This window comes from Nomascus leucogenys, chromosome 4 (genome assembly GCF_006542625.1).
Source record: "Nomascus leucogenys isolate Asia chromosome 4, Asia_NLE_v1, whole genome shotgun sequence".
Taxonomy (NCBI): Eukaryota; Metazoa; Chordata; class Mammalia; order Primates; family Hylobatidae; genus Nomascus; species Nomascus leucogenys.
The window spans coordinates 86,327,215-86,355,058 of NC_044384.1; the positions used below are offsets into that span (position 1 = coordinate 86,327,215).

The following is a 27,844-nucleotide window of genomic DNA, read 5'->3' on the forward strand; positions in this document are numbered from 1 at the left end:
AGGGGTCACGAACCCGCTTGGAAGCCCCGCGCCGTCACCGTCGCCCCTCCCGGCCGAGGGAAGGGTACTGGAAAGCGCTAAGGGCGGCCAAACCCGGATTAGGGCCAAGGGCCGCATCTCGCCGCCACCGTGGGAAACTGTCTTCGAGAGGAGGGAGGAGTCGTGACCTGGCCTCATTCCCGCTCGCCTCCAGCCTTGGCCGCGAGGCGGGCTCTTCCCCGCCCCGAACCTCCCACCTGCGGGCCCACTGGCACCCGCGGCCGTCAGAGGCTCTACGTGGCTCCCGACGGCGGCTCGCGGTCTCGGGGCCGTGCAGCGTCGAGTGCGCAGGCGCGGCGGGCAGGTGGGCGGGGCGTGCGCGCCCTCAGCTCGGGAAGGGATGGGCTCGCGCTGCCGGCCGTGGGCGTGGACTCGGGCGTGGGCACTGGCGGAGTTCCAAGCCCGGGCTGAGGAGGGGGCGGCAGCCGCGGGCGGGTACCCTTCGACTGAGCGTTGCCGCTGTTCCCTGCGCGGCATGGAGGGGACGGCTGTGGCCGTGTTCGAGGTGATGCTGGGAAGGGAGAAAAAGCGGAGGACACTTTCTGAGGAGACGGGCTTTGTGAGGAGACCGCGAAGTTTGGGCAGAGGGGTCGGGCGTCGCTGAGGTGGAGGAAGGTTCGGGAATCGAGGCCTGTCTCTTACGGGGAAGCGAGGAAGTAGGAGCAGATGAGGGCTCTCGCTCGCGGTGTACTCTGTGGGGGAACGACGCCTTCTCTCCAGCCGACGGCTCAGAAAGCTGCGGCGTTTGCCGAGCACCGGCGGACACCCAGGGGCAGAGCCTGACGCAGCCTCGGAGGCGCCCGCCGGAGCGCAGCGCCTTCCATGTACCGGGTGCTGGGAGGGGACGCGGAAAGAGGGAAAGGAAAGGGGCAAGCCCTGGCGTTGCGCGGGGGGGGAATCGGGGCGTCAGGACAGAGGCAAGGAGGGACCCAGTGCAGACTGGGAGCGAGGGAGAGTTTTTTTAGGCCCCGGTGCAGGTGCAGGTTTCTGGGTTCGGAGCAGCTGGACGTGAAAGGGCGAGGTTCAGAGGCCACACCTGTGCTCGGGGAGCTGCTCTGGAAGACGGCACTGAGCACCTGGCGCCGGCCACGCCCCGTGTGCTCATTTCATTACCCACTTTCACGGCCGGTGCCCAATGGGACGCTGAGCTGCCGTTTGTGAGGGGTAGTGGGCAGGTGACAGAAGCACAGGCTCTGAGGGCACCTGAGAGAGTGCCCCCGGGCGTCCTGCCTGTTTGTTGTCATCAAAGAAGGCGGCGGGATTCCATTTTACAAATAACAGAACCCAGGCTAGAACCCAGGGCGCTGACTCATAGCCCAGTGTTCTTTTCCCAACTGTGCTGTCATACCGACATGAGAATATCTTTAGGGTTTGTTTGTTTGTTTTTTGAGACGGAGTCTCGCTCTTTCGCCCAGGCTGGAGTGCAGTGGCGTGATCCCGGCTCACCGCCATCTCCGCCTCCCGGGTTCAAAGGATTCTCCTGTCTCAGCCTCCCGAGTAGCTGGGATTACAGGCGCACGCCGCCACACCCGGCTTATTTTTGTATTTGTAGTAGAGACAGGTTTTCACCATGTTGGCCAGGCTGGTCTTGAACTTCTGACCTCAAGTGATGTGCCCGCCTCCCAAAGTGCTGGGACCGGCGTGAGCTACCGTGCCCGGCCCGATATGGGAATATCGTAACAGAGGACGTGTGAAGGAAGATTTAGACTCTACACGTACCTGGAAACCATTCTTGTAAACTGGTACAAATGAGGATCTTAGTTCCCAGATCTCCCTGCCTTTAAAAAGGGGGTAATAATTTTCCTTGTGTTGCCTCCCTGTAAAAGTGAGAATCTATTTGCATGAATAATAATGGGAGTTGGCCGGGCGCGGTGGGTAGCCTGTATTCCCAGCACTTTGGGAGGCCGAGGCGGGCAGATCCCTTGAGATCAGGAGTTCAAGACCAGCCTGGCCAACATGAGGAAACTCTGTCTCTGCAAAAAATACAAAAATTAGCGGTGGCTCACGCCTGTAATCCCAGCACTTTGGGAGGCCGAGTCAGGCGGATCACCTGAGGTCGGGAGTTCGAGACCAGCCTGATCAAAATGGAGAAACTCCGTAACTACTAAAAATACAAAATTAGCCAGGCGTGGTGGCACATGCCTGTAATCCCAGCTACTTGTGGGCCTGAGGCAGGAGAATCGCTGGAACGCAGGGGGTGGAGGTTGCAGTGAGCTGAGATCGCACCATTGCACTCCAGCCTGGGCTACAAGAGCAAAACTCCATCTCAAAAAAAAAAAAAAAAAAAAAAATTAGCAGGGTGTGGTGGCAGGCGGCTGTACTTCCAGCCACCTGAGAGGCTGAGGTGGGAGGATCACCTGAGCCCGGGAGGTTGAGGCTGCAGTGAACCATGATAATGTCATCACTGCACTCCAGCCTGGAAGTCAGAGTGAGACTCTGTCCCCTCTCTCCCCCCAAAAATAAATGAAATATATTTTATTTTCAGTTTGTCTCTAATAAATGTGTATTTTTTTCTTTTTGAAACGAAGCGTTGCTCTGTCGCCCAGGCTGGAGTGCAGTGACGCAATCTCGGCGCACTGCAGCCTCCACCTCCCGAGTTCAAGCAATTCTCCTGCCTCAGCCTCCCGAGTAGCTGGGACTACAGGCGCACACTACCACACCCGGCTAGTTTTTGTATTTTTAGTAGAGATGGGGTTTCACCATATTGACCAGGCTGATCTTGAACTCCTGACCTCAGGTGATCCACCGCCTCAACCTCCCAAAGTGCTGGGATTACAGGCATGAGCTACCACACCCGGTCCATTAAATGTTTTACCCAGACATCTTGGAGTCCTGTTCAACTTCAAATATTGTGTGTAGTCTTTACTGCAGTAGAACTTAGAAATAATAGCTAATACCTGTTAAGCATTTGCTATTTGCCAAGTACTGTGTTAAGCATTTTGCACATATTTTTTTTTTTTTTTTTTTGAGACGGAGTCTCGCTCTGTCGCTCAGGCTGGAGTGCAGTGGCGCAATCTCGGCTCACTGCAAGCTCCGCCTCCCGGGTTCACGCCATTCTCCTGCCTCAGCCTCTCCGAGTAGCTGGGACTACAGGCGCCCGCCACCACGCCCGGCTAATGCTTTGTATTTTTAGTAGAGACGGGGTTTCACTGTGGCCTCGATCTCCTGACCTCGTGATCCGCCCGCCTTGGCCTCCCAAAGTGCTGGGATTACAAGCGTGAGCCACCGCGCCCGGCCGCATTTTGCACATATTTTTAATTAAATTTTTTTTTTTTTTTTTTTTTTTTTTAGTAGAGATGGGGCCTCAGTATGCTGTCCAGGGCTCAAGCGATTCTCCCACCTTGGCCTCCCAAAGTGCTGGGATTACAGGCATGAGCCACTGCGCTCAGCCTTGCACATATTATTTGTTTACTTTCAGCAGCAGCCCTATATGGTAGTTTTATCCCCATTTTAATAGATGAGGAATCTGTGGTTTGGAGAGATTAAGTAATTTGCCCAAGGTCACGTGCTAGAATTTGGCATATCAGGGATTCAAATCCAGTGTGGAGTGCAGTGGCCTGATCAGGGCTCACTTCAGCCTCAATCTTCTGGGCTCAAGAGATCCTCCTGCCTCAGCCTCCCCAGTGGCTGAGACTACAGGCACACGCCACCACACTGGGCTAATTTTTGTTGTTGTTAGTAGAGATAAGGTCTCGGTATGTTGTCCAGGCTGATCTCAAACTGCTGAGCTCAAGTGATCCTCCCACCTTGGCCTCCCAAAGTGCTGGGATTACAGGCATAAGCTACTGTGCAGGGCAGCATTAGCACTCTTAAATAGTATTCTGACCCTCAAAAGTGTTGATTTAATGAAAGATCAAGATGATTCATAACCAGATGCCACTCTTATTCATAGTCTTCATGTTGGCTTTTGTTTGGGGCAGGAAAAAAGAAACAAAACAAATTCCCACTTAATTTTTCCCTAATTATTATTTCCAGATGAATTTATCTTCTGAATAAGGGAATTTATTGTCTCAATTTCCTGTCCTACTGGGCATTGTGTTGAATTTCACTGACTCCTTTCTTATGTCACTCTCCTAGCTATTTATTTTGTTTAGACACAGTACTCTGAACAAACCTAAATCTGACATTTTAGAAGCAAGAATACAATTTTTTGGGGGAAATTAGAGTTACTAATTTAACTGGGTCATAGAGATATATTATTACTGTGATTTCTAAAGAAGATTATGTTTTCTTTGAATTGTGCTCTTTTCAGATTTTGAGATTTTTAATAATTCACTGGAAGTGTGACATAGATGTATCAAAGGGAGCATTGCTAGAAGGGCAGCTAGTGATTTCCATAGAAGGATTAAATTCTAAGCACCAGGCAAATGCTCTTCATTGTGTAACAACTAGTAAGTAGAGAAAGAAAAAATATTTTCTATCTGTTTTGTCATGGTTTATGTCGTAGCTTATTTAAAAATTTCAATTAGTCATAATCTTTTATCATGTTATTCCAGGATTGTTCCATAATTATAAAATGAAATGATTATGTAATAAGTATCTGGTGGTAGATTTACAAATGTATCATACAGGAAAGGTGAGTAGTTGAATGACTCTTACCATAGATTATTTATTTTACTGGTTTAAGTTAAAATTGCGCAGAAACAATCTTATTTTTCTCTTGATTTTAACCTACTTTGCCACAGCAAAATTATATCACATTGAGCTTTACCTACTTTTTTTTCCCCCAAGTCTAAATTTTGGCAGTTGCAAAAAAGCAAAAAAAAAAAAAAAAAAAAAAGGAAAAATGATGAATGGTGCATACTTCAATAATCATGACCTGTGATTAGTTTGAAAATATCTCTTCCATTTGGCTTTCATGCTTTTATCATTTTTGCCTATTGTCTTGAGGGAAACCTGATGCATTGAGTGGCTCTGAAGTATGAATTTTCTTAAACTCGAAGTGTTAGCTTTTTTGGTGTGTGTGTGTGTGGGTGGGTGTGGGTGGGTGTGTGTGTAGGTTTATTGAAGGGTACTTTGGAATGAAGTTGCCCCTTCAGGCTTAGAGAAGTCACTTGGGCACCAAGTTGAGATTGGATAGTAAACTAGGCTTTACAAGACATTTGCTTACCTGAACAGGAATGACCTGTCTTGTCTTTGTGTATTAATATTAAACATCTTCAAGAGCAGTATGACAGGTTGGTTTGCTCTTACTCTGCATGAACTCCATTCTGACTGGCAGGGTTCCCACCACTCTTGAGAGAAATGCTTGGCTACGTGTCTAGGGTGATGGTTTGTCTGTGTGTGGTTGTAATAGTCTAATCCAATAAACTGTGGCCAGGGTAGCAAGATTGATTTAATTCAAAGCAAAGGACTTCAGCAACAGTAGTTTCTGGCAAGAAACTCGATTCCGCATTTTGAGCCTGATGAACTTCTTTAGCCCACCTAGAATAGGGGGCATTTCTCTTCTCTTTATTGTCTCTGAGCTTTATGTAATTATGGTTATAATTATTTATTTATTTATTTAGAGATGGAGTTTCACTCTGTCGCCCAGGCTGGAGCGGCGCAATCTGGGCTCACTGCAACCTCCGCCTCCTGGGTTCAAGCAATTCTGCCTCAGCCTCCTGAGTAGCTGAGATTACAGGCGGCTGCCACCATGCCTGGCTAATTTTTTTTTTTATTTTTAATAGAGATGGGGGTTTCACCATGTTGGCCGGGCTGGTCTCGAACTCCTGACCTCAAGTGATCCACCTGCCTCTGCCTCCCAAAGGGCTGGGATTACAAACAAGAGTTACTGCACCCAGCCTATGTTTATATTTTTTTTTGGGTAGGAAACATGGTGATACATGCTTGATAAAAAACATTACAGAAACATATATTGTGGAGAGTGAGACTTTCTACATATCTCACCCCTTTGAGATGATTATTAACATTGAGAATATATTCTAGATTTTCCTTTTTCCCCCTACTTGCCAAGGATAATCTATCTTCTAGATTTTTCTATGCATGTGTTCATAGTTACTAATATCCATTTTTTAGAACTAGAACTATAATATACATACGACTGTGCTATGTACCAGTACTTTGTGGGCAGCATTTCATGTTAGCATAAGGGATCTATTTCATTTTTTTTGTAAAAAAATGTACACTTATTTAGTTTTAGTTTTTGTCAGTTATACACACATATGATTTTGGCCAGGTGTAGTGGCTCATGCCTGTAACACCAGCACTTTGGGAGTCTGAGGTGGGCAGATCACATGAGGTCAGGGGTTCGAGATCAGCTGTCCAACATGGGGAAACCCTGTCTCTGCTAAAAATATAAAAGTTAGCAGGTTGTGGTGGCACACACCTGTAATCCCTGCTACTCGGGAGACTGAGGCATCAGAATCACTTGAACCTGGGAGGGCAGAGGTTGCAGTGAGCTAAGATTGTGCCACTGCACTCCAGCCTGGGTGACAGAGTGAGACTCCATCTCAAAACAAAAAACCCAACAGTACCCTGCGTGCTTCCCCCATCTCTCCCTTCCCATCTTTCTCCCTCCTAGATGCTAATACTTTTAACTCTGCTAATTGATTATTTAATATTTATCTTTGATCTAGGTAACATGTTTGTGTTGTTATATCTTTTTTTTCCCCCCAAATAGGGTTTCACTCTGTCACCCAGGCTGGAGTGCAGTGGCACAATCATAGCTCACTGTAACCTTAAATGCCTGGGCTCAAATAATCCTAACTCAGCCTCCTGGGTAGCTAGGACTATAGGCATGTGCTACCATGCCTGGTTGTTTTATTTTTGTATTTTTGTATTTTTGTAGAGACAGGGTCTCTTGATGTGTTGCCCAGGTTGGTCTGAAACCCCTGGGCTCAAGCAGTCCTCTCACTTTGGCCTCCCAAAGTGCTGGTATTGCGGGTGTTAGCCACCACGCCTGGCCAAGATGTTATTTATTTATTAATTTAGAGACAGGGTCTTACTCTGTCACCCAGGCTGGACTGCAGTGGTGCAATCACTGCTCACTGCAGCCTTGACCCCCTGAGCTCAGGTGATCCTCCCACCTCAGCCTCCTGAGTAGCTGGGACTACAGGCATGTGCTACCATGCCTAATGTTTGTTTTGTTTTGTTTTTGTTTTTTGAGACAGAGTCTCGCTCTGTCGCCAGGTTGGAGTGCAGTGGCGCCAGGATCTCGGCTGACTGCAACCTCTGCCTCCCAGATTCAAGCGATTCTCCTTTCTCTGCCTCCCAAGTAGCTAGGACTACAGGTGTGCACCACCACGCCCAGCTAATTTTTGTATTTTTAGTAGAGACCAGGTTTCACTATGTTGGCCAGGATGGTCTCGATCTCTTGACCTTGTGATCCACCCACCTCAGCCTCCCAAAGTGCTGGGATTACAGGCGTGAGCCACCGTGCCTGGCTAATTTTTTTTTTTTTTTTTTTTTTTTTAATAGAGATGAGGTCTCCCTATGTTGCCCAGGCTGGTCTTGAAGTCCTGGACTCAAGCGATCCACCTGCCTCAGCCTCCCAAACTGCTCGAATTATAAGCATGAGCCATTGTGCTCAGCTCTAAATTGTTGTGTCTTAATTTTCCTTTTTATAGGCATTTATTGATTTTCCACCATAGAGGATGATCGCTCTCTTTAATATCTTCACGTCTACCATGTGTCTTTCTTTTAATATAGTTATAATTTTCCAACCATGTAGATCAATATTTACTCGTTATGACCATAAAATGCAGTTTAGCCATATAGAAAACTATGATTACTTTTCTTTATAATTTCCCTTCAGTTAATACTTATTTTATTTTCTGTTTTTATCATCTAGTCAACTCCCAAACTTCCAGCATTTGTCTAAATCTACTCAGTATATTCCAGTACATCAGATAATATATCAATTTCATCCTCCTGAGAAACTCTTTTCCAGTGTATCCTGACCTGCTCTAATTTTGACTTGATGCTTTCTGTATCTGGTGCACAGCTGTTATCTTGGAATCTTCCCTTCATCATTATTCAGAGTGTTTCTGTAGTTTTTCTCTTGCATTGGATTTTGTGCTTCCTGAATCCTTCTCTCTCTCTTTTTTTTTTTTTTTTTTCTTGGCTTACCCCTTGCTTTGATGGATCTCAGGCTCCAGTAGATTCCTTGGAAAGAGTGTTTGGAAGGTAAATTTCTCGAGACCTTACATCTCTGAAAACATCTCCACGTATACCTAATTGATAGTTTGGCCATATAGGATTCTAAGCCAGAATTCATTTTTCCTTCAGAATTTTGATGACATTGCAGCATTATTTTCTAACTTCAGGTGTTGCTATTGAAAAATCTAAAAATCTTTCTGATTACTCTGTATGTGACCTGTTTTTTCTTTTTTCTTCCCCTCTGTGTAAGCTTTTATTTTTATTTTTTGGAGACGGAGTCTCACTCTGTCACCCAGGGTGGAGTGTAGTGGCGTGATCTCGGCTCACCGCAACCTCTGCCTCCCGGGTTCAAGCGATTCTCCTGCCTCAGCCTCCCAAGTAGCTGAGATTACAGGCGTTACACCAACATGCCTGGCTAATTTTTGTATTTTTAGTAGAGATAGGGTTTCACCATGTTGGCCCAGCTGGTCTCGAACTCCTGACCTCAAGCAATCCACCCACCTCGGCCTCCCAAAATGCTGCGATTACAAGCATGAGCCACTGTTCCCGGCCTCTCTGTAAGCTTTTAGAATCTTCTCTTTATCCTTGTATTAATTACAGTAAATAAGGGTAGGTGCTATAACAAACCCTAAAATCTCAGTGGCTTGGCCAGGCACGGTGGCTCACGCCTATAATCCTAGCACTTTGGGAGGCTGAGGCCAGCGGATTGCCTGAGCTCAGGAGTTTGAGACCAGCCTGCGCGACACGGTGAAACCCCATCTCTACTAAAATACAAAAAATTAGCCAGGCGTGGCGGCATGCGCCTGTAGTCCTAGCTACTCTGGAGGCTGAGGCAGGAGAATTGCTTGAACCCGGGAGGCGGAGGTTGCAGTGAGCTGAGATCACGCCACTGCATTCCAGCCTGGGCGACAGAGTGAGACAACGTCTGCAAAAAAAAAAAAAAAAGGCCGGGCACGGTGGCTCAGGCCTGTGATCCCAGCACTTTGGGAGGCCGAGGCGGGTGGATCACGAGGTCAGGAGATCGAGACCACGGTGAAACCCCGTCTCTACTAAAAATACAAAAAATTAGCCGGGCGCGGTGGCGGGCGCCTGTAGTCCCAGCTACTTCGGAGGCTGAGGCAGGAGAATGGCGTGAACCCGGGAGGCGGAGCTTGCAGTGAGCCGAGATCGCGCCACTGCACTCCAGCCTGGGCGACAGAGCGAGACTCCATCTCAAAAAAAAACAACAACAACAACAACAACAACAAAAAAACAAAAAACAGTGGCTTAACACAGAAAATGTTTAGTTTTCTTGTATTTCACAGTCAGATGAATGTGTGTGTATGCAGGCAAGCAGGCAAGTATTTTGTTTTATGCTATCTCTGTCTTGTGGGTGTACCCTTCTCTAAGTCCTCTAAGTTCTCTCCATTCAGCTAAGGATGGGGAAAGAGAGCAGAGCTTATAAATGGAAGGCTTTTATGGGGTAGGCTCGGGAATTATGTATATTATTGCTGCTCACGTTCTGTTGGCCAGGACTTAAGACTTTTTTTTCTTTTTTTGAGACAGAGTCTCACTCTGTCGCCCAGGCTGGAGTGCAGTGGCGTGATCTCTGCTCACTGCAAGCTCCGCCCCTTGGGTTCACGCCATTCTCCTGCCTCAGCTGCCCGAGTAGCTGGGACTATAGGCGCCTGCCACCACGCCCGGCTAATGTTTTTATTTTTAGTAGAGACGGGGTTTCACCGTGTTAGCCAGGATGGCCTCAATCTCCTGACCTCGTGATCCACCCGCCTTGGCCTCCCAAAGTGCTGGGATTACAGGCGTGAGCCACCGCGCCCGGTCATGTTTTTGTTTTTTAAGACAGAGTCTCACTGTGTTGCCTAGGCTGGAATGCACTGGCATGATCTCGGCTCACTGCAACCTCCGCCTCCCAGGTTCAAGCAATTCTCCTGCCTCAGCCTCCTCAGTAGCTGGGATTACAGATGTCTGCCACCACACCCAGCTAATTTTTGTATTTTTAGTAGAGACAGAGTTTCACCATGTTGGCTAGGCTGGTCTCGAACTCCTGACCTCAGGTGATACGCCCAGCTCAGCCTCCCAAAGTGCTGGGATTATAGGCATGAGCCACCGCGCCTCGCCAACCAGGACTTAGTCTTATTGCCACAGCCCTGCAGTTGCAAGGAAGACTGAAAAAGGTAGTCAAATTATGTGTTCAAGAAGAAGGAGAATGGGGTATTTGTTTGCGAGCACCAGCAGTCTCTGCTGTGGTTTCCATTGTCACAATGATGTGCCTGGGTGTGGGTGTGTTTTCAAACATTGTGCTCAGCACTCAGGAAGACTTTTAAACCTGGAAACCCTTGTCCTTTGGTTCTGGGAGATTTTCCCTTGCATTCTCTTTTTTTCCCCCCCTTTCTGGAACTTCTATTATTTAGATATTAGACTTCCTAGACTGGTTCTTTTTCCTTTTTAAAATCATTTCTCGTAATTTTTATCTCTTCTACATTCTAGGCGTTATCTTATCTTTTTGAGTATATAAAGATTTTTTTAAAGTTTTCTTTTCTCCACCTCGTTCTTGTTTCCCTTGTATTGCTTTTCTTAGTCTGGTGTCTGTTTTCATGTTAGAAGCTTTCTTCAAATATCTTAAAATTATTGGTTGCTCATTTTTAAGAGTTAGAGACTATAAAGCTGATTTGAAATTGTTAGCATCACTGAAAGGTGATCTAATTGGGCTTTTAACTGGGGAACTTTCTCTTCTCTTCAATATCAATATCTTTAGTCTTTGCTCTTGGAATGGCCAGATCTTTCAGTCTCTTACCAAGTGGATAAAAGCCAGACTTGATTCTGGGAATGAGAGAGAAAAGGGGGTGTTGGGTATCTCAGCATTCAGGGGTTCTGTTCACTAACTCCACTTGTTTTTAGTACAATTTTGATTCTCATCCCGAAGATTGACACCTTGACCATTTTCAAGTATCTTTTCCCCAATCCACGCCAAAGTTAGGGGGGAGCCAATCCCTTGAATGCTGAGTGGAGGAGGGAATCTAAAGATTTATTTAAATTCATTTTTAACTGACTCTCCTTAATTTATCTTCTACCTCACCCATACATTCAGAGGTTCCTGATACTGCCATGCCTGAGTCTTTTGCAATTTTATTGTATAAATCATGTTGTTTCTTGGCCTTCCCTGTCCCCTTATACTTAGATTACTCAGGTCTCCTAAATCCTTTCCTACTAGTTGTTCTGCTTTGTAGTTTCTAGATTTTTTTTTTTTTTTTTGTGATAGAGTCTCACTCTGTCGCCCAGCTGGAGGTGCAGTGGTGCGATATCAGCTCACTTCAACCTCCGCCTCCTGGGTTCAAGAGGTTCTCCTGCCTCAGCCTCCTGAGAAGCTGGGCGTACAGGTGTGTGCCACCATGGCTGGCTAATTTTTGTATTTTTAGTAGAGACGGGGTTTCACTATGTTGGCCAGGCTGGTGTCGAACTCCTAACCTCAGGTGATCCACCTGCCTCGGTCTCCCAAAGTGCTGGGATTACAGGCATGAGCCACTGCGCCTAGCCTGTAGTGTCTAGATTTTTATTACAATCATGTTTGTCTCTTGTTTTCCATCCTTGTGGGTTTGTGCCCTTATAAATCTCTTTCCTATTATTTTATTGAGGTTTCAGGAGGGAATGAAAATAAACGTGTGTGTTCAATCGGCCATCTTTACCTGGAAGTGTGCAGTGGTATCTTTTAAGTTTGGTTTGAAATCTCTGCTCTGTAGGGCTGCTGTAACAAAGTACCACAAACTGGATGGCTTGAAACAAAATATATTTATTTTCTCACAGTTCTGGAGGCTAGAAATCCAAAATCAAGGTCTTGGTATGGTTGGTTCCCTCTGGAGACTCAGAAATCTGTTCCATGCCTCTCTCCTAGCTTCTGGTGATTGCTGACAATCCTTGGTATTTCTTAGATTGTAGATGTATCACTCCCTGCCTTCACATGGCATTCTTCTCTGTATTTCTCTATTTCTTCACATGGCCTTCTTATAAGTACACCAGTCACTGGACTCAGGACCACCCTAATCCAGTATGACCTTGTCTTAACTTGATTGCATCTATTTCCAAATAAGGTCATATGCACTGGGGCGAGTACTTAAAACTATCTTTTGGGGGACATAGTTCGACCCACAACAAACTAGCAAATTTGATATCTGAGATGATTCATCTATCGGAAGCCAAGAGATGACTAGTTTTTTCCATCAGTAATTATTGAAGGCTTTAACAAATACGATTTTCAGGATGTTTCCCAAAATGTATGCCACAGAATATTTATATGAGTTATAAGAAAGGAGTTATGTAGTCATTTAAATTTGGGAAATGTTAAAATAAGTTTTTAAACTGTAGGTCTGTTCAGGACCTCTCATATGCCAGTGTGGACTGTGAAACATACTGTTTGGGAAATGCTACATACAGTTAACCCCCTTCTCCCTCCTTTTTTTTTCTCAAGATGTAGTCTCGCTCTGTTATCCAGGCTGGAGTGCAGTGGCGCAGTCTCAGCTCACTGCAACCTCCACCTCCCAGGTTCAAGCGATTCTCGTGCCTCAGTCCCCCCGAGTAGCTGGGATTACAGGTGCCCACCACCATGCCTGGCTAATTATGGGTGAGGAGTGCTTCCACCTGCTCCACATCGTATCCAGCCCTCAATTTTCAGTTATACTTCCAATGCTTTTATATAAAAACGATAAAATTCTATCCTCCAGATGCAACGATGAGAGTAGAGACTTACCTGTAAAATATATATTTTAAAGCAAGCATTCCCCCAAATCCCCTCTATAGAACAGAAGATTATCTTTTTAAAACAATGTAAACAAAATTTTTTTCTGAGATGGGGTCTTGCTCTGTGTTGCCAAGGCTGGAGTGCAGTGGTGCCATCACGGCTCACTACAACCTCTGTTTCCTGGGCTCAGCTGATCCTCCCACTTCAGCCTCCTGAATAGCTGGACTACAGGTGTGTGCCACCATGACCTGCTAATTTTTGTATTTTTTTGTGGAGATGGGTTTTGTGATATTACCCAGGCTGGTCTTGAATTCCTGAGCTCAAAAGATCTACCCACCTCAGCCTCCCAAAGTGCTGGGATTACAGGTGTGAACCACCATGCCTGGCCATAAGATGGTCTTTATAAAGGAGGGGGCGGTGGGGGGTGGGGGCAGGTGCAGGCACTGTGGCTCATGCCTGTAATCCCAGCACTTTGGGAGGCTGAGGTGGGTGGATTGCTTGAGGTCAGGAGCTCGAGACCAGCCCGCCCAACATAGTGAAACTTCGTCTCTACTAAAAATACAAAAATTAGTCAGGCGCGGTGGCGGTTGTCTATAATCCCAGCTACCCAGGAGGCTGAAGCAGGAGATCGCATGAACCTGGGACGTGGAGGTTGCAGTGAGCTGAGATTGCGCCACTTCACACCAGCCTGGGCGACAGACTCTGTCTCAATGAAAAATAAAATAATAATGAAAAAGACTATCTTTTGTTAAATGTTCTGTGCTGCTTGGGCTTAGGCCTTTGGAAGTGTGTATCATTTATCCAGAATCACTTAAAATCTGGAAATCTAGAGCATTACTATCCAATAAAACTTTTTGTGATGATGGAAATGTTCTCTATCTCCTGTTTAGCAGACTAGCCATTCGCCACATGTGGCTATGGAGTGCTTGAAATGTGGCTAATGTGACTGAGGAACTAAAATTTTTTTTTTTTTTTGAGACAGAGTTTCGCTCTTGTTGCCTAGGCTAAAGTGCAATGGTGCGATCTTGGCTCACTGCAACCTCTGCCTCCTGGGTTCAGGTGATTCTCCTGCCTCAGTCTCCCAAGTAGCTGGGATTACAGGCGCCCGCCAGCACGCTCAGCTAATTTTTGTTATTTTTAGTAGAGACGAGATTTCACCATGTTGGCCAGGCTGGTCTCGAACTCCTGACCTCAGGTGATCCACCTACCTCAGCCTCTCAAAGTGCTGGGATTACAGGCGTGAGCTACCATACCTGGCTGGAACTAAATTTCTAATTTAATTTAGCTGAATGTAAATAGCCACATGTAGTTTCTGGCTACTGTACCGAACAGCACAGTTTACAGAATGATGTTGCCTCTCACTCTAGTTCTGTGATTCTCAACCTTATTTCCCTGTCTGAAAGATGCACATTTTCTGAGGGATAGATATATTTCTATTGGCTCCTATGGCAATGATTCTTAGATTCTGAACTATGAGGTCACGTTTCTCTGGGGAAGGGCATATTCAATTTGAAAATAAAAAGCCTCTAGGTAGTTCTGATCTTTTTGTCCCCTCCTTGGTGCCTGCTTCCTTATTCACTGTCCACCCCTGAAGAATTATTGCTCTAAAATTTCTAATATTTATAGTTAGAACTCTAGGTAAAATAATTCTTACCTGGTAGCCTAGTATTTTCTTTTTCTTTCTTTTTTTTTTTTTTTTTTTTTTTTTGAGACGGAGTCTCGCTCTGTCGCCCAGGCTGGAGTGCAGTGGCGCCATCTCGGCTCACTGCAAGCTCCGCCTCCTGGATTCACGCCATTTTCCTGCCTCAGCCTCTTGACTAGCTGGGACTGCAGGCGCCCGCCACCACGCCGGGATAATTTTTTGTATTTTTTTTAGTAGAGACGGGGTTTCACCGTGTTAGCCAGGATGGTCTGGAGCTCCTGACCTTGTGATCCGCCCACCTCGGCCTCCCAAAGTGCTGGGATTACAGGTGTGGGGCACCGCGCCCGGCCGGTATTTTCTATTTAAGGGTAAAATTGGTCAAAAGAAGAGCCAAAGTTTTAATTGAATCTTATATTAGGATATGAGTTATTGACACGATAGATTCTGATTACTAGCTGCAATTTGCAGTCTTCACATAATCTTTTTCTGTCAAGTAGAGTATCATCCAAAGAGGCAGTCCTGGTGTTGATTGTGGGTGGATGTTGAATATAGGTGAAAAGACTTGCTATTTGGTTATCTCTAAGAAGGTATTGTTCCCCAAAACAGTCATTGTACCATTATAGTATTTCTTTGATGTTTCCATTTTTACCAAACTCATTAGTAGTGGTCACTTTTTAAATGTTCTGTGTCCATAAGCAGTTTTTTAGACTCTCATTTGATTCTTTCAATAGAATGCATTTACTTATTTGTGATATTTCTTTGTATTCTGTTTCTTACAGTTGCTTCTGCAGGAAGCCTTTTTGGTGGCATGGTCCTTAAGAAGTTCCTAAAAGGTAAAGAATTACCTAACTTCCACGAGACTGAATATCTTCCCGACAATTAATTTAATATTTTCTGACACAAATTTATAATGAAAGAAAGAGTTGACAGATTTATAAATAAAAATACAGGACGCCCACTTAAATTTGAATTTCAGATAAATAATAATTTTTTTAACATAAGTATGTCTCATGCAGTACTTTATCCTACATTTTATCTGGCTTCTGATGAAAAGATGATCTATTAATATAAAACTGTATAGAATTGACAAAATACCTAGATCACTGTAGCTGTTCTGTATACTCTATACAACTTTAGGCAAAATTTTCCCAGATGTAAAATAAAAATTTTAGTAGGTATTTGTTTCTATCTACTTCAAATAAATAATGTGTGGAGAATGCTTTTACTGTAAATGATTGGCTAGCAGTAATAATGTTTTCCACATTGTATGCCAAAGTTGGTACGGTTTAGGAGTTTTTGCTGACCTTAGTTTTAAGAATTAATTAATTTATTTATTTATTATTGAGACAGAGTCTCACCCTGTCACCCAGGCTGGAGTGCAGTGGTGCGATCTTGGCTCACTGCAACCTCTGCCTCCTGGGTTCAAACAATTCTCCTGCCTCAGCCTTCCGAGTAGCTGGGACTACAGGTGCATGCTGCCACACCCAGCTAATTTTTTGTATCTTAGTAGAGATGGGGTTTCACCGTGTTGCCCATGCTGGTCTCGAACTCCTGAGCTCAGGCAATCTGCCTGCCTCAGCCTCCCAAAATGCTGGATTACAGGTGTGAGCTACCGTGCCTGGCAGAATTTCTTTTTATTTTTTTTGGACTTAAGAATACTCTACAAGCCAAAGGCCATAACATTTATTTTAAGGAGGCCAAAATGACCTTAGAACTCTTATGCTTTCATTTTTTTTTTTTTTTTTTTTTTTTTTTTTTTTTTTTTTTTTTTTTTGAGACGGAGTCTCGCTCTGTCGCCCAGGCTGGAGTGCAGTGGCGCGATCTCGGCTCACTGCAAGCTCCGCCTCCTGGGTTCACGCCATTCTCCTGCCTCAGCCTCTCCGAGTAGCTGGGACTACAGGCGCCCGCCACCACGCCCAGCTAATTTTTTTGTATTTTTAGTAGAGACGGGGTTTCACCGTGGTCTCGATCTCCTGACCTCGTGATCCGCCCGCCTCGGCCTCCCAAAGTGCTGGGATTACAAGCGTGAGCCACCGCGCCCGGCTTATGCTTTCATTTTTATTTCTTATGGTTGTTTGCTACATAAGTATTATCCATTGGCCTATTTTTTCCTAATGAATTGTTAATTTACAAATTTTACAAAATAACTTTTTAAAATAAACTTTCCCAGACTAAATCTGGAGTATTAATAGATTTTTAAAAGCTTACATCTGTCCTTGCTTTAAGAAAATATACTGTGGCCAGGCCCAGTGGCTCATGCCTGTAATCCCAGCACTTTGGGAGGCCAAGGCAGGTGGATCACCTAGGTCAGGAGTTCAAGACTGGTCAACATGGTGAAACCCCATCTCTACTAAAAATACAAAAATTAGCCAGGCGTGGTGGTGCGTGCCTATGTATAGTCCTGGCTACTTGGCGGGGCTCAGGCAGGAGAATCCCTTGAACCCAGGAGGCAGAGGCTGCAGTGAGCCAAGATCATACCACTGCACTCCAGCCTGGGTGGACAGAGCGAGAGACTCTGTCTCAAAAAAAAAAAATACTGTGTATTAAAATGGCAACAACTGGCCAGGCACAGTGGCTCATGCCTGTAATCCCAGCACTTTAGGAGGCCAAGGCAGGCGGATTGCTTGATCCAGTAGAACTTTTTGGAGTTCAAGACCAGCCTAGCAGCATCACGAGACCCCATCTTTACAAAAAAAAAAAAAAAATTAGCCAGGCATGGTGGTGCACACCTGTAGTCCCAGCTACTTAGGAAACTGAGGTGGGAAGATTGCTTGAGCCTGGGAGGTAAAGGCTGTAGTAAGCCGTGATCACACACCACTGCACTCCAGCCTGGGTGACAGCAAGACTTGGTCACAAACAAACAAATGGGAACAACCAAAAAGCTACATTGGAAAGGTATGTTATAAAATAAATGTTTATGAAATGTATTACCATTTTTTTAATGACAAATTTTCTTCGTGCTTTGTAAAATGCAAATCAATTAAAATTTAAATTTATACCCAAATTTATAGCAATTCAATTATTACTTAAAGCACCTTTCTTTTTTTTTTTTTTGGAGGAGATAAACCCATTTTATTGTCTATCATGTTATACAAAAATCTAGAAACTAATAGATTTGTATAGAAAACAATGATAGGCCGGGTGCGGTGGCTCACGCCTGTAATCCCAGCTCTTTAGGAGGCTGAAGTAGCCGGATCACGAGATCAGGAGATTGAGACCATCCTGGCTAACACGGTGAAACCCCGTCTCTACTAAAAATACAAAAAATTAGCCGGGCGTGGTGGCGGGAGCCTGCAGTCCCAGCTACTCTGGAGGCTGAGGCAGGAGAATGGCGTGAACCCGGGAGGCGGAGCTTGCAGTGAGCCGAGATGGCGCCACTGCACTCCAGCCTGGGCGACAGAGCGAGAGACTCCATCTCAAAAAAAAAAAAGAAAAAAGTAAAAAAATGATAATAAATGAGGGTGCAAAATATAGAATTTAAATTTGGTATTTTTTCCCCATGATATTAGGATGATAATCATTTCAAAGCACATGTCTAGCTTCATAGTAGGATTTGTTCACTGGCCAAAGCCTGCCATAAAACTATGGCTTTCAGTGTCTGTCTGCTCTACTGGCTCTTGACAAAACTTTTGAGGTCTTCAAGAAAAGTAATGTACGCCTGGTGCTCCGGGGCTGTGCTGAGCTCCACCAACTCATCTGCAAAAATGTTGTCCACCCCTCGGTCCGCAAGGAAATCCATTAGGTGGTCATATAAGGCCCAGTCCAGGGAATCTGTGTTGAGTGTGTAATTAGTATCCTTCCATTCAGACTCGCTAGTGGACTGAAAGCTAACTTCCCTGATAGAGAAGATGTCACTCAGCCTCCTCTTCTTGTCCAGCTTCATCCTTTGGATAATGACAGTCCAGCACAAAGGCCTTCTTGCCATCATTCTTTATAACTTCAACCACGAAATGGGGAGTTGATGTCAATTCAGGTTCTTCAACCTTCTGCCCTTGCGAGGGTTCCTCCTCACCATCAAATGTTGGTGGGATGCTGTTGTTAATGTTGAAAGTGACAGTAATTTTTTTCCCCCGGCAACTTTCCGCACTAATTTAGCTTCTGTCCCATGCAGTTCCAGCTCCCAAACTCCAGACATCTTAGGAAGGGTTTTATGCTTCTGGATTTTCCTTTCCTCCTTAATTTCATCACTCAAGAAATCAATAAAAGCTTTGTCTCCTTCGCATGCCACACCCACAGTCGCAGGTGCAGGGCCCGCGAGGCCGCAGGGGGCCCGGCCGCCGAACCCGCGCGCAAACTGAGCAGCCGGAAGGGCCAGGCGCTCAGCGGGGGCGCCGGCTGCAGGAGCTGCCGGAAAGGCGGGGCGGGCCCCGGCGGTGTGGAGGCCGGCGACGCAGAAGCCCAGCATTTGGGGCACTCAGCACAGCAGTGGCAGCATGGCGGAGAGGACTGCGAACATGTGCGGATGCAAAGGACAACCCAGGCCTAGGTACCCAGAGTACCCTTTTTTTTTTTTTTTCCTTTGAGACGGAGTCTCGCTCTATCGCCCAGGCTGGAGAGCAGTGGCGAGATCTTGGCTCACTGCAACCTTCCGCCTCAACCTCCTGAGTAGCTGGGATTACAGGTGCGCACCACCACGCCCAGCTAATTTTTGCATTTTTAGTAGAGACAGGGTTTCACCATGTTGGTCAGGCTGGCCTCGAACTCCTGATCTCGTGATCCGCCCGCCTCGGTCTCCCAAAGTGCTGGGATTACAGGCGTGAGCCACTGCGCCTGGCCAGTACCTTTCTTTATCTTGGTCATATCAAAGAAAACAAACTATTTTTACAACTCAGTTACAAGATGAATACTCTAAAGACACAAATATATAGGAAACAATTCTACCTTTTGAAACTTCTTTTCTGAAGTAATTTTTAGTTGAAGAATGGAGACAGGCCGGGTGAAGTGTGTCACACCTATAATGCCAGCATTTTGGGAGGACAAGATGGAAGGATCGTCTGAGCCCAGTAGTTAGAGACTAGCCTGGGCAATATATTGAGACCCTCATCTCTACAAATAAAAAAAATTAGCCAGGCATGGTGTGGCATACCTGTAGTCCCAGCTACTCAGGAGGCTGAGGCAGAATTGCTTGTGCCCAGGCATTTGAGGCTGCAGTGAGCTATGATCATGCCACTGTGCTTCAGCCTGGGTGACAGAGTAAGACTGTTTTTAAAATAAAAAAGAATGAGGACTTAAAAATGCTTGTTGCTAAATGTAGTGATCAGATGTATTCCCCTTTTCCTTTGTAAATTGTCTTGGCCCTCTGAATCTACCTCCTAACTGTATCCTTGAATATTTTACAGACTTCTGCTTTTGCTCTGTGACCCAAATTTTGTTTAGGTTCTACTTGGTGTGAACACATTAATGTTTTTTGTTTTGTTTTATTTTGAGCACATTTAAAAACTAATTGTGGAGGAAAAGTAATAAAACAAAAAAATGAGATTTTAAACATTATTATTATTATTTTATAGAGATGAGGTCTCACTATGTTGCCCAGGCTGATCCTGAACTCCTGGGCTCAAGCAGTCCTCCCATCTCGGCCTCCCAAAATGCTGGGATTACAGGCATGAGCCACTGCACCTGTCCTATTATTATTTTTGAGACAGGGCCTTGCTCTGTCACCCATACTGGGGTGCAGTGGTGTGATCATGGCTCACTGCAGCCCCAAGCTCCTGGGCTTGAGCCATCCTCCAGCCTCAGCCTCTTGAGTAGCTAGGGTCACATGTGCACACCTCCATGCCCAGTTACTTTTTAAATTTTTTCTAAAGATGGGATCTCACTTTGTTGCCCTGGCTGGTCTCAAACTCCTGGCTGGTCTCAAGCTCTCATGCAACAGCCTCCCAAAACACTGGGATTACAAGTGTGAGCCACCCTGCCCAGCCAAGATTTTTATTTTAGCTCCAGAACATTCTGTGAGCATTTGGTAAGAATGTTCTCCCTTTAGTATTAATCACAAGGATGATTTATTGAGCATTTACTATGTATTAGGCCTTGTGCTCGACTTAAAAGGTGGTTATAGTAGTGAACAAAGACAGATTTGGTTTCTCCCTTTATGCCTCTAGTGAAGATATCTTAATTATTCTATTGCCTCCTTAAGCCTATGGTTAGAAAAAAGGGAACATCAGCTATTGTCCTGAAGAGTTTGCTCTGATTCTGAGACTTTTGGGAGATCTGAATCCAAGTTCAAAAATGATGGGCTGACTGCCTCAAAAACATCTAGATTATTTATAAGTTTTTCCTTGTTCTTCATTTTTGAATTATTGTCTTTGGGTTGATGCAGAGAAGTGAAAGATCATTCCTAGTGGCCCTGCTCCAGTTAATATCTGTGAAGTTGAAGGAAGTGAAAATTGGCCGGGCACGGTGGCTCACGCCTGTAATCCCAGCACTTTGGGAAGCCGAGGCGGGCGGATCACGAGGTCAGGAGTTTTAGACCAGCCTGGTCAACATAGAGAAACCTCGTCTCTGCTAAAAATACAAAAAAAAAAATAGCTGGGGGTGGTAGTGGGCGCCTATAATCCCAGCTACTTGGGAGGCTGAGGCAGGAGAGTCGCTTGAACCTGGGAGGCTGAGGTTGCAGTGAGCTGAGATCATGCCACTGCACTCCAGCTCGGGTGACAATGCGAGACTCCGTCTCCAAAAAAAAAAAAAAAAAAAAGTGAAAATCTGGCCAGGCATGGTGGCTCCGACTAAAATCCCAGCACTGTGGGAGGCTGAGGTAAGCAGATGCTCGAGCCTTGGGCAACATGGTGAAACCCCATCTCTACAAAAAATATGAAAATCAGCCAGGCGTGTGAAAATCAGCTGGGCGTGCCTGGGGTCCCAGCTACTAGGGGGCTGAGGCAGGAGATCCATTTGAGCCCAGGAGGTCAAGTCTGCAGTGAGCTGTGATTGTGCCACTGCACTACAGCCTTGGTGACAGAGTGAGATCTTGTCTCCAAAAAAAAAGCTATATAAATGGAGTATATTATTAGCACTAGGGAGGAGATAGGAGCATTCCTTGCAAAATAAACCCACACTTAATATGCTTGTACAAGGCGTGGTCAGATCATATATAAGGCTACTTGTTTGACTAATATTTGTGAAAGTGCTTTGAAAAAAGTGAAAAGCCATGTAACTACAAGGGAATAGTTTTATTATCATTGTTACTCTTAGGGAGTATCATTTATGGGTTATCATTTATGGAATAACCACATACTCATGCCAATACAAACTCTAGACAATCTTTGTCATGGTTACGTAGTTTTAATTTAACTGTTACTTTAAAAACTCAAAGCAATTCTATTTAATCCTTATTGTGATAAAGTGTAAGTGGCTAACTCTTCATACAAAGAGGAAGTACTGCACATCAAGTACGTAATTAAAGTTGAATTATTTGCTCATGGTCAATCACATTTAGTAGCCAACTGCAGCCTAAGTCTTCTCTCCAGCTGTTAGGGCTCTTAATATTAACCTCCACTCAATAATGCTAGTTATTCTTTTTGTTTGTTTGTTTGTTTTTGAGATGGAGTCTCACGTCACCCAGGCTGGAGTGCAGTGGTGTGATCTTGGCTCACTGCAACCTCTGTCTCCTAGGTTTAAGAAATTCTCCTGCCTCAGCCTCCCAAGTAGCTGGGATTACAAGCGCCTGCCATCACAGCCAGCTAATTTTTATATTTTTAGTAGAGATGGGGTCTCACCATGTTGGCCAGGCCTGTCTCGAACTCCTAACCTCAGGTGATCCACCCACCTCGGCCTCCCAAAGTGCTGGGATTACAGGCATAAGCTGCCGTGCCTGGCCTAGTTATTCTTACTAATTAGTGACAAAAATTACTCAGTGAACCTCACAAAGGAAATTGGTGAAGACTAAGACAGGAATCCCTTAGCTCCCTGGTTTATGCACCATTAATTATGCCTTTTCTACTATTATTATTTAGAATTTCTGACACTATTAAACTTATAGCAAACTGCTTTAAATTGGTCTGTTTACTGATCTTTACACTGTTTAATTAGCTTCATCAGGGAGTCTCTGGCAGCTGGATTCATTACTCATCAGTTTTCTAGATGTTAAAAAATTATGTATCTATACAAAATTAATATGTCTCTGAATTCATTTTAATTATGTTGTTGTCTTCATGATTTGGCTGATTTCTCTCAGTGTCTAAAACAAGTGGTCTGAGCCCTCTTTAGGGGAGCTGAACTGTTGAAGAACTATCAGCTTTAGTTTCCTTTACTCTTCAATCTGTTCTACCAGGGTTGTATCAAGGTACTTTTTTCTCTAGATCTGGAATACTTTAGATCAATTCCTGTACAAAATAGGCACATATTTCTGGGTATTTTATTTATGCTGGATTCATAAACAATGACCATTGTAATCTCCCTACTCACTTCTCTACTGGTTTATTTTCTCTTTTTTCCCCTTTCTTCTCTAGTCTCTATTTATACTTTTATTCAGTAAACTTTTATTGTAACATCTACCTTGCCACAAAGAAGTCACAGGAAGTAGAGGCAGCTCTGCAAATAAAATGCAGTGTGATTAGTTCTGTAATGGAGCTGTAAGTTCAAAGAGCTTGTCTCGTAACCCAGAAGATATTCCCCAAAGTTCAATCACCAGTGTGCCTTTCTTCCCTTCATTATTCTGCATCATTATTCTACATTCAATTCAGACAGCTTTTCTACTTTCAAGACTTTAACTAACATTAACTATGCTGATAAGACTGATTTTTCCCCTTCTTGATCACTGACATGTCTCCTAAACTCCAATGGAATAGCTTTGAATGTCAATTAGACTATTCCATTTGAAAGTTCCTCTGAAATATCCTGTGTAACATGTCTAACATGGGGTTCAGTTTCTTGAAATGAGCTTATTGTGTAATGTCTGCATTCGTTTCAGTGATATTGACATACTCATAATTCTCCAGGGTTAAAAATCTTGGTTTTTATGGTGGGGGAGGGGTTTCTCCTTTTTTGTTTCCTCATTATGTAATTGATTTTTCGTTAATTCTGCCTTTATAATATAAAATTCTTATTAATTTAAACACAGTTTACATTCTTCTCTTAATGATTCCTTATTTATTACTATATTAGGTCTAAGTACTTCAGACCAGAGTTAAGGCCTTCTCTCAAGAGGATAATCCCCTCTACTTTGCAGAATAATGCCCATTAAGATAGATAAGTTCTTGTGTGTTTAAAAAATTGTCACTACATCATATTAAATGGGTGCTACTAGTCTGCATTGAATACTTAGCTACTTAGGTATAATTCCATTTATGTATTCATTTATGTGTATACTTATCAATTTATATAGAACTATTTCTATCATAAATGTCTGTTAGTGAAACATGATTGTTTCAGTTTGTCCTACTTGCTCAAGTCTGCTTCCTATCATGTCCTTATTCAAGTGAGGAAAGGAAAGTGGATGGAGGAATATGAAAAAAATCCATGTTTATAGATCTTTATTTTGCTGCTTTTTCCTCTTTCTTCTATTCATATTATTTTTATTTTTATCTTTTTAAAATAGCTTCTCATTTCCATGTTTATTGACATAACTTAGCTCTTTATACAGTATGGCCAGTTGTTTTAAAAAGATGTGCAAGTGTTTTTCCCAAATAAAATTTACAGCCTTCTTTTTTCTTCATAAGACTAGATAAGAATGCCAGTCCTTGTAAACAGGGAGGACTGCTTTGCTGTTGATATATGGTTACATGGCTATGATAGTTCAGTTTTTGCCTCTTCCCTATATGCTACCCTTTTGGTGTCAGGGAGACTTTTTTGTTGTTCATCGTTTTGTTTTTTGGAGACAGAGTCTTGCTCTGTTTCCCAGGCTGAAGTGCAGTGGCATGACCACAGCTCACTGCAGCCTTGACCTCTTGGGCTCAAGGGATCCTCCCACTTACAGCCTTCTGAGTAACTGGGACCACAGGTGTGTACCACCATGCCCAGCTAGTTATTTTATTTTTTGTAGAAATTAGATCTCGCCATGTTGCCCAAGCTGGTTTTAAACTCCTGGGCTCAAGTGATCCTCCCACCTCGGCCTCTCAAAGTGTAAGGATTACAAGTGTGAGCCACCATGCCCGGCCTGTTTATTTTCAAGTTCACTTTTGTCCTCTTTGTTAATTTGTTGGGAAAGAAAGTGAGGAATGGTGCTTTTCATGGGTTAGAGAGATTGACAGGTCCAGGCTTGCTCAACATTGAGTAAGAAACTCACAATGGTGAACTCTTGAATGTCTGACGTAATCAAGTTTGTTTTTTTTTTTTTAAAGTCTGAGATTCTTGTATTCAAGAATAAAAATCTATTATAATTTTATGTCTTACAAAATCAACAACTCTAAGGCTCAGAGTTTATCTAACGCTTTCCCCCCCGCGAGCTCATTTTGTAGACATGATCTCATTCATTCTTGAGGAGCAGTCAGACATAAGTGTTATCATCATCTCTGTTTCAGAGATGAGGAAACTGAGACTTACCTCAGCCTCATATACTAAGAAGGGAAACGTTTGTAGACTCATAGGTTGCTGGTTATCCATTAAACTGTGAGAGACTACACTTAATTTTAAGCTTTTGATACATTCTAAACAGACTCTTGTTGCCAAATTTACCTAACACTTGGTAAGATTTTATAAAGGTTGGCTAAAGATCAAGACACGCTAAAACAAATAGATTTTTGGGTTTTTTTTGTTGCCTTAATATTTCTTTACTCTTTTCCTTGTTACATTTATCTAATTGCACTTCACTATTGAGAACATGTTCAAGATTTGATGTGACAGAAGGGGATGGAAAGGACAGAAGTGGTTTTTACCAACCCTGACATATTCCTTTTCCTTTTGAACTTGGATAGATAAAACAGGAGGAAAAGGATAGCTCTTATCATTAGAGATCCTGGGAGCTGGCTCATTCTCTGGCTGAGTGGTACATAACTGCTTTTATTCAGCAGCCCATGAGAGCTAACCTGCCTTGTACTTGGCTGGCTGAAAATGCTTGAACTGTTGCAATTCCTCATTGAGTAATCAGCTGGGCACTTACTGTTCCAACTCTGTCCTTCTGGGTTACCACATATCTTTCATCTTCTCAGCTGGGAACACAAGGAGAGTTGTCTCCCTATAGTGGTATAGTGGAATTTGGCTGGAATGGGAAGAGAGAATATTGTATTTTTTCTTGAGTAGACTTTATGTCTGGCCATTTAATACATTCTGAAAAATGGTCAGATGACATCACATAGAAAAATTACCTCAAAATGGATCAAAGAACTAAAACTATAAAACTTTTAGAAAAGAAAGAAAGGTTTAAATCTTCATGACCTTGGATTAGGCAATGTTTTCTTGGATATGACATTTAAAGCACAAGCAATGAAAGGAAAAGTAGAGAAATTGGATTTAATCAGTATTGAAAACTCTTGCGCTTCAAAAGATGATACTAAGAAAGTGAAAAGATCAATTATACCTAAAAAAAAAAAAAAAGCTGGAAAATGAAGATTTCTAGTTCCAAAACTCAGAAAAAAAAAAGGTGAAAAAATAATCCACAGATAAGAAAAGTCTAGTATCCAGTGTATATATACAACTTATACAACAAAAATTAAAGGACAAATAGCAAAATTCATATGGTAAAGCCCCAACCCCCAGTGTGGTAGTATTTGGAGATGGGGCCTTTGGGAGGTAAGTGGGGTTAGATTAGATCGTGAGTGTTGGGCCTTCATGAGATTAGTGGTTTTATAAGAAGAGGAAGGAAGACAGAGATTATTCTCTTTTTCCCTCCCCCTCCCTTGTATCCACCAAGGAAAGGCCATGTGAGGACACAATGAGAAGGCAGCTATCTGAAAGCCAGGAAGAGAGCCCTCATCAGGAACCAAATCAACTGGCATCTTGATCTTGGACTTCCCAGCCTTCAGAATTGTGAGAAATAAATTTCTCTTGTTTAAGCTACCTAGTTTATGGTCTCGTTATGGCGGCTTGAGTGGACTAAGACAACATTTATCCTAAAAACATATACACATGGCCAATAAACCCATGAAAAGATAGATGCTCAGCATCATTAGTCATTAGGGAAAAATGCAAGTCAAAAACATAATGAGGCCAGGCATGGTGGCTCATGCCTGTAATACCAGCACTTTGGGAGGCCGAGGTGGGAGGATCACCTGAGGTCAGGAGTTGGAGACCAGCCTGGCCAACATAGTGAACCCTTGTCTCTACTAAAAATACAAAATTAGCTAGGCGTGGTGGCCGGTGCCTGTAATCCCAGCTACTTGGGAGGCTGACCCAGGAGAATGGCTTGAACTCAGAAGGTCGAGGTTACAGTGAGCTGAGATCACGCCACGGCACTCCAGCCTGGGTGACAGAGCCAGACTCTGACTCAAAACAAATGAACACACACCAGTGGTAGTATGAAATTGAAGTTTTTAAAACTCCATCTTCCCCTTTACTTCCCTCTTCTCTTTCCTGACACCCCTTCTGGCCTTCTTACCCATCATTGGCCACTTAGCATAGTATAATCCCCTGCTGCCTTGTCTTTCTACTTTTTCTTTCTTATCAGTCTCCAGGCTTGGGTAATCGCCATTATTATTATTTTTTTCATTCTTATTTTCAAGCTGCCAAGTGTTACTTGTGTAAATCATAAAACTGAATGTTGGGAACGCTATAAATTTAAGCAGAATTTCTAACTTCTTGGGGTTGTTCAGTACTCTTTTATCTTGTTTATCCTTTTATATAATTCCCATAGTGTATATTTCAAATTACCTGACACTCCTCTAAATAAATGTCTTTACCTTCTATTTTTCTGAAAAGGTTGAGGTTATCCAAATGGTACTTCTTCCGATTTCTTTTTTTTTTTTTAAGAGATGAGGTCTTGCTATGTTGCCCAAGCTGGTCTTGAACTCCTGGGCTCAAGCGATCCTCCGACCTTGGCCTCCCAAAGTGCTGGGATTACAGGCATGAGCCACCATCCTCAGCCATTCCAATTTCTTTTTAAGAAATTTAAATTTGAGGCTGGGTGCGGTGGCTCACGCCTATAATCCCAGCACTTTGGGAGGCCAAGGTGGGCGGATCATGAGGTCAGGAGATCGAGACCATCCTGGCTAACATGGTGTAAACCCCATCTCTACTGCAACAGAATGTGGCTGCCATGCTGGCTTTGCAACTTCAAGAGATGCTCTGCACCCTTACACTTCTCAGCCAATTTGTGGAAGAAGTGGCCCACGCCTTCCAGAGCCACATCATTGCGGTCAAAATAGAAGCCCAGAATGAGAGAGATGTAGGAGGCCTACAGATACAAATTGACCAGGCGATTGACAGCTGCCTCCAACTCGATGAAATAATTCTGATGAGTCTAGTTG

The 27,844-nt window shown here is 43.9% G+C and overlaps 1 protein-coding gene and 1 pseudogene across 9 annotated transcripts in view; one reads left to right on the forward strand and one right to left on the reverse strand.

Annotated features, from left to right (window-relative positions):
* The first annotated feature begins 325 nt into the window (after nt 1-325).
* Nucleotides 326-27,844, forward strand: part of C4H11orf80 (chromosome 4 C11orf80 homolog) — a 104,662-nt gene continuing 77,143 nt past the window's right edge. For 3 of the 8 annotated variants that reach the window (XM_030811284.1, XM_030811285.1, XM_030811286.1), the window contains exons 1-3: nt 364-544; nt 4,292-4,430; nt 15,290-15,343. In XM_030811284.1, the coding sequence (XP_030667144.1) occupies nt 380-544; nt 4,292-4,430; nt 15,290-15,343 (358 nt within the window). In that variant the 5' untranslated portion in view covers nt 364-379. Of the gene's footprint in view, nt 344-363; nt 545-4,291; nt 4,431-8,131; nt 8,167-12,713; nt 12,752-15,289; nt 15,344-27,844 lie in introns of those variants that run through there. The other 5 variants (XM_030811288.1, XM_030811289.1, XM_030811290.1 and 2 more) reach the window with 5 other exon arrangements.
* LOC100599746 lies at nt 17,944-18,945 on the reverse strand (annotated as a pseudogene). The gene has a single exon (XR_178173.3). The product of XR_178173.3 is annotated as a complement component 1 Q subcomponent-binding protein, mitochondrial pseudogene (transcript).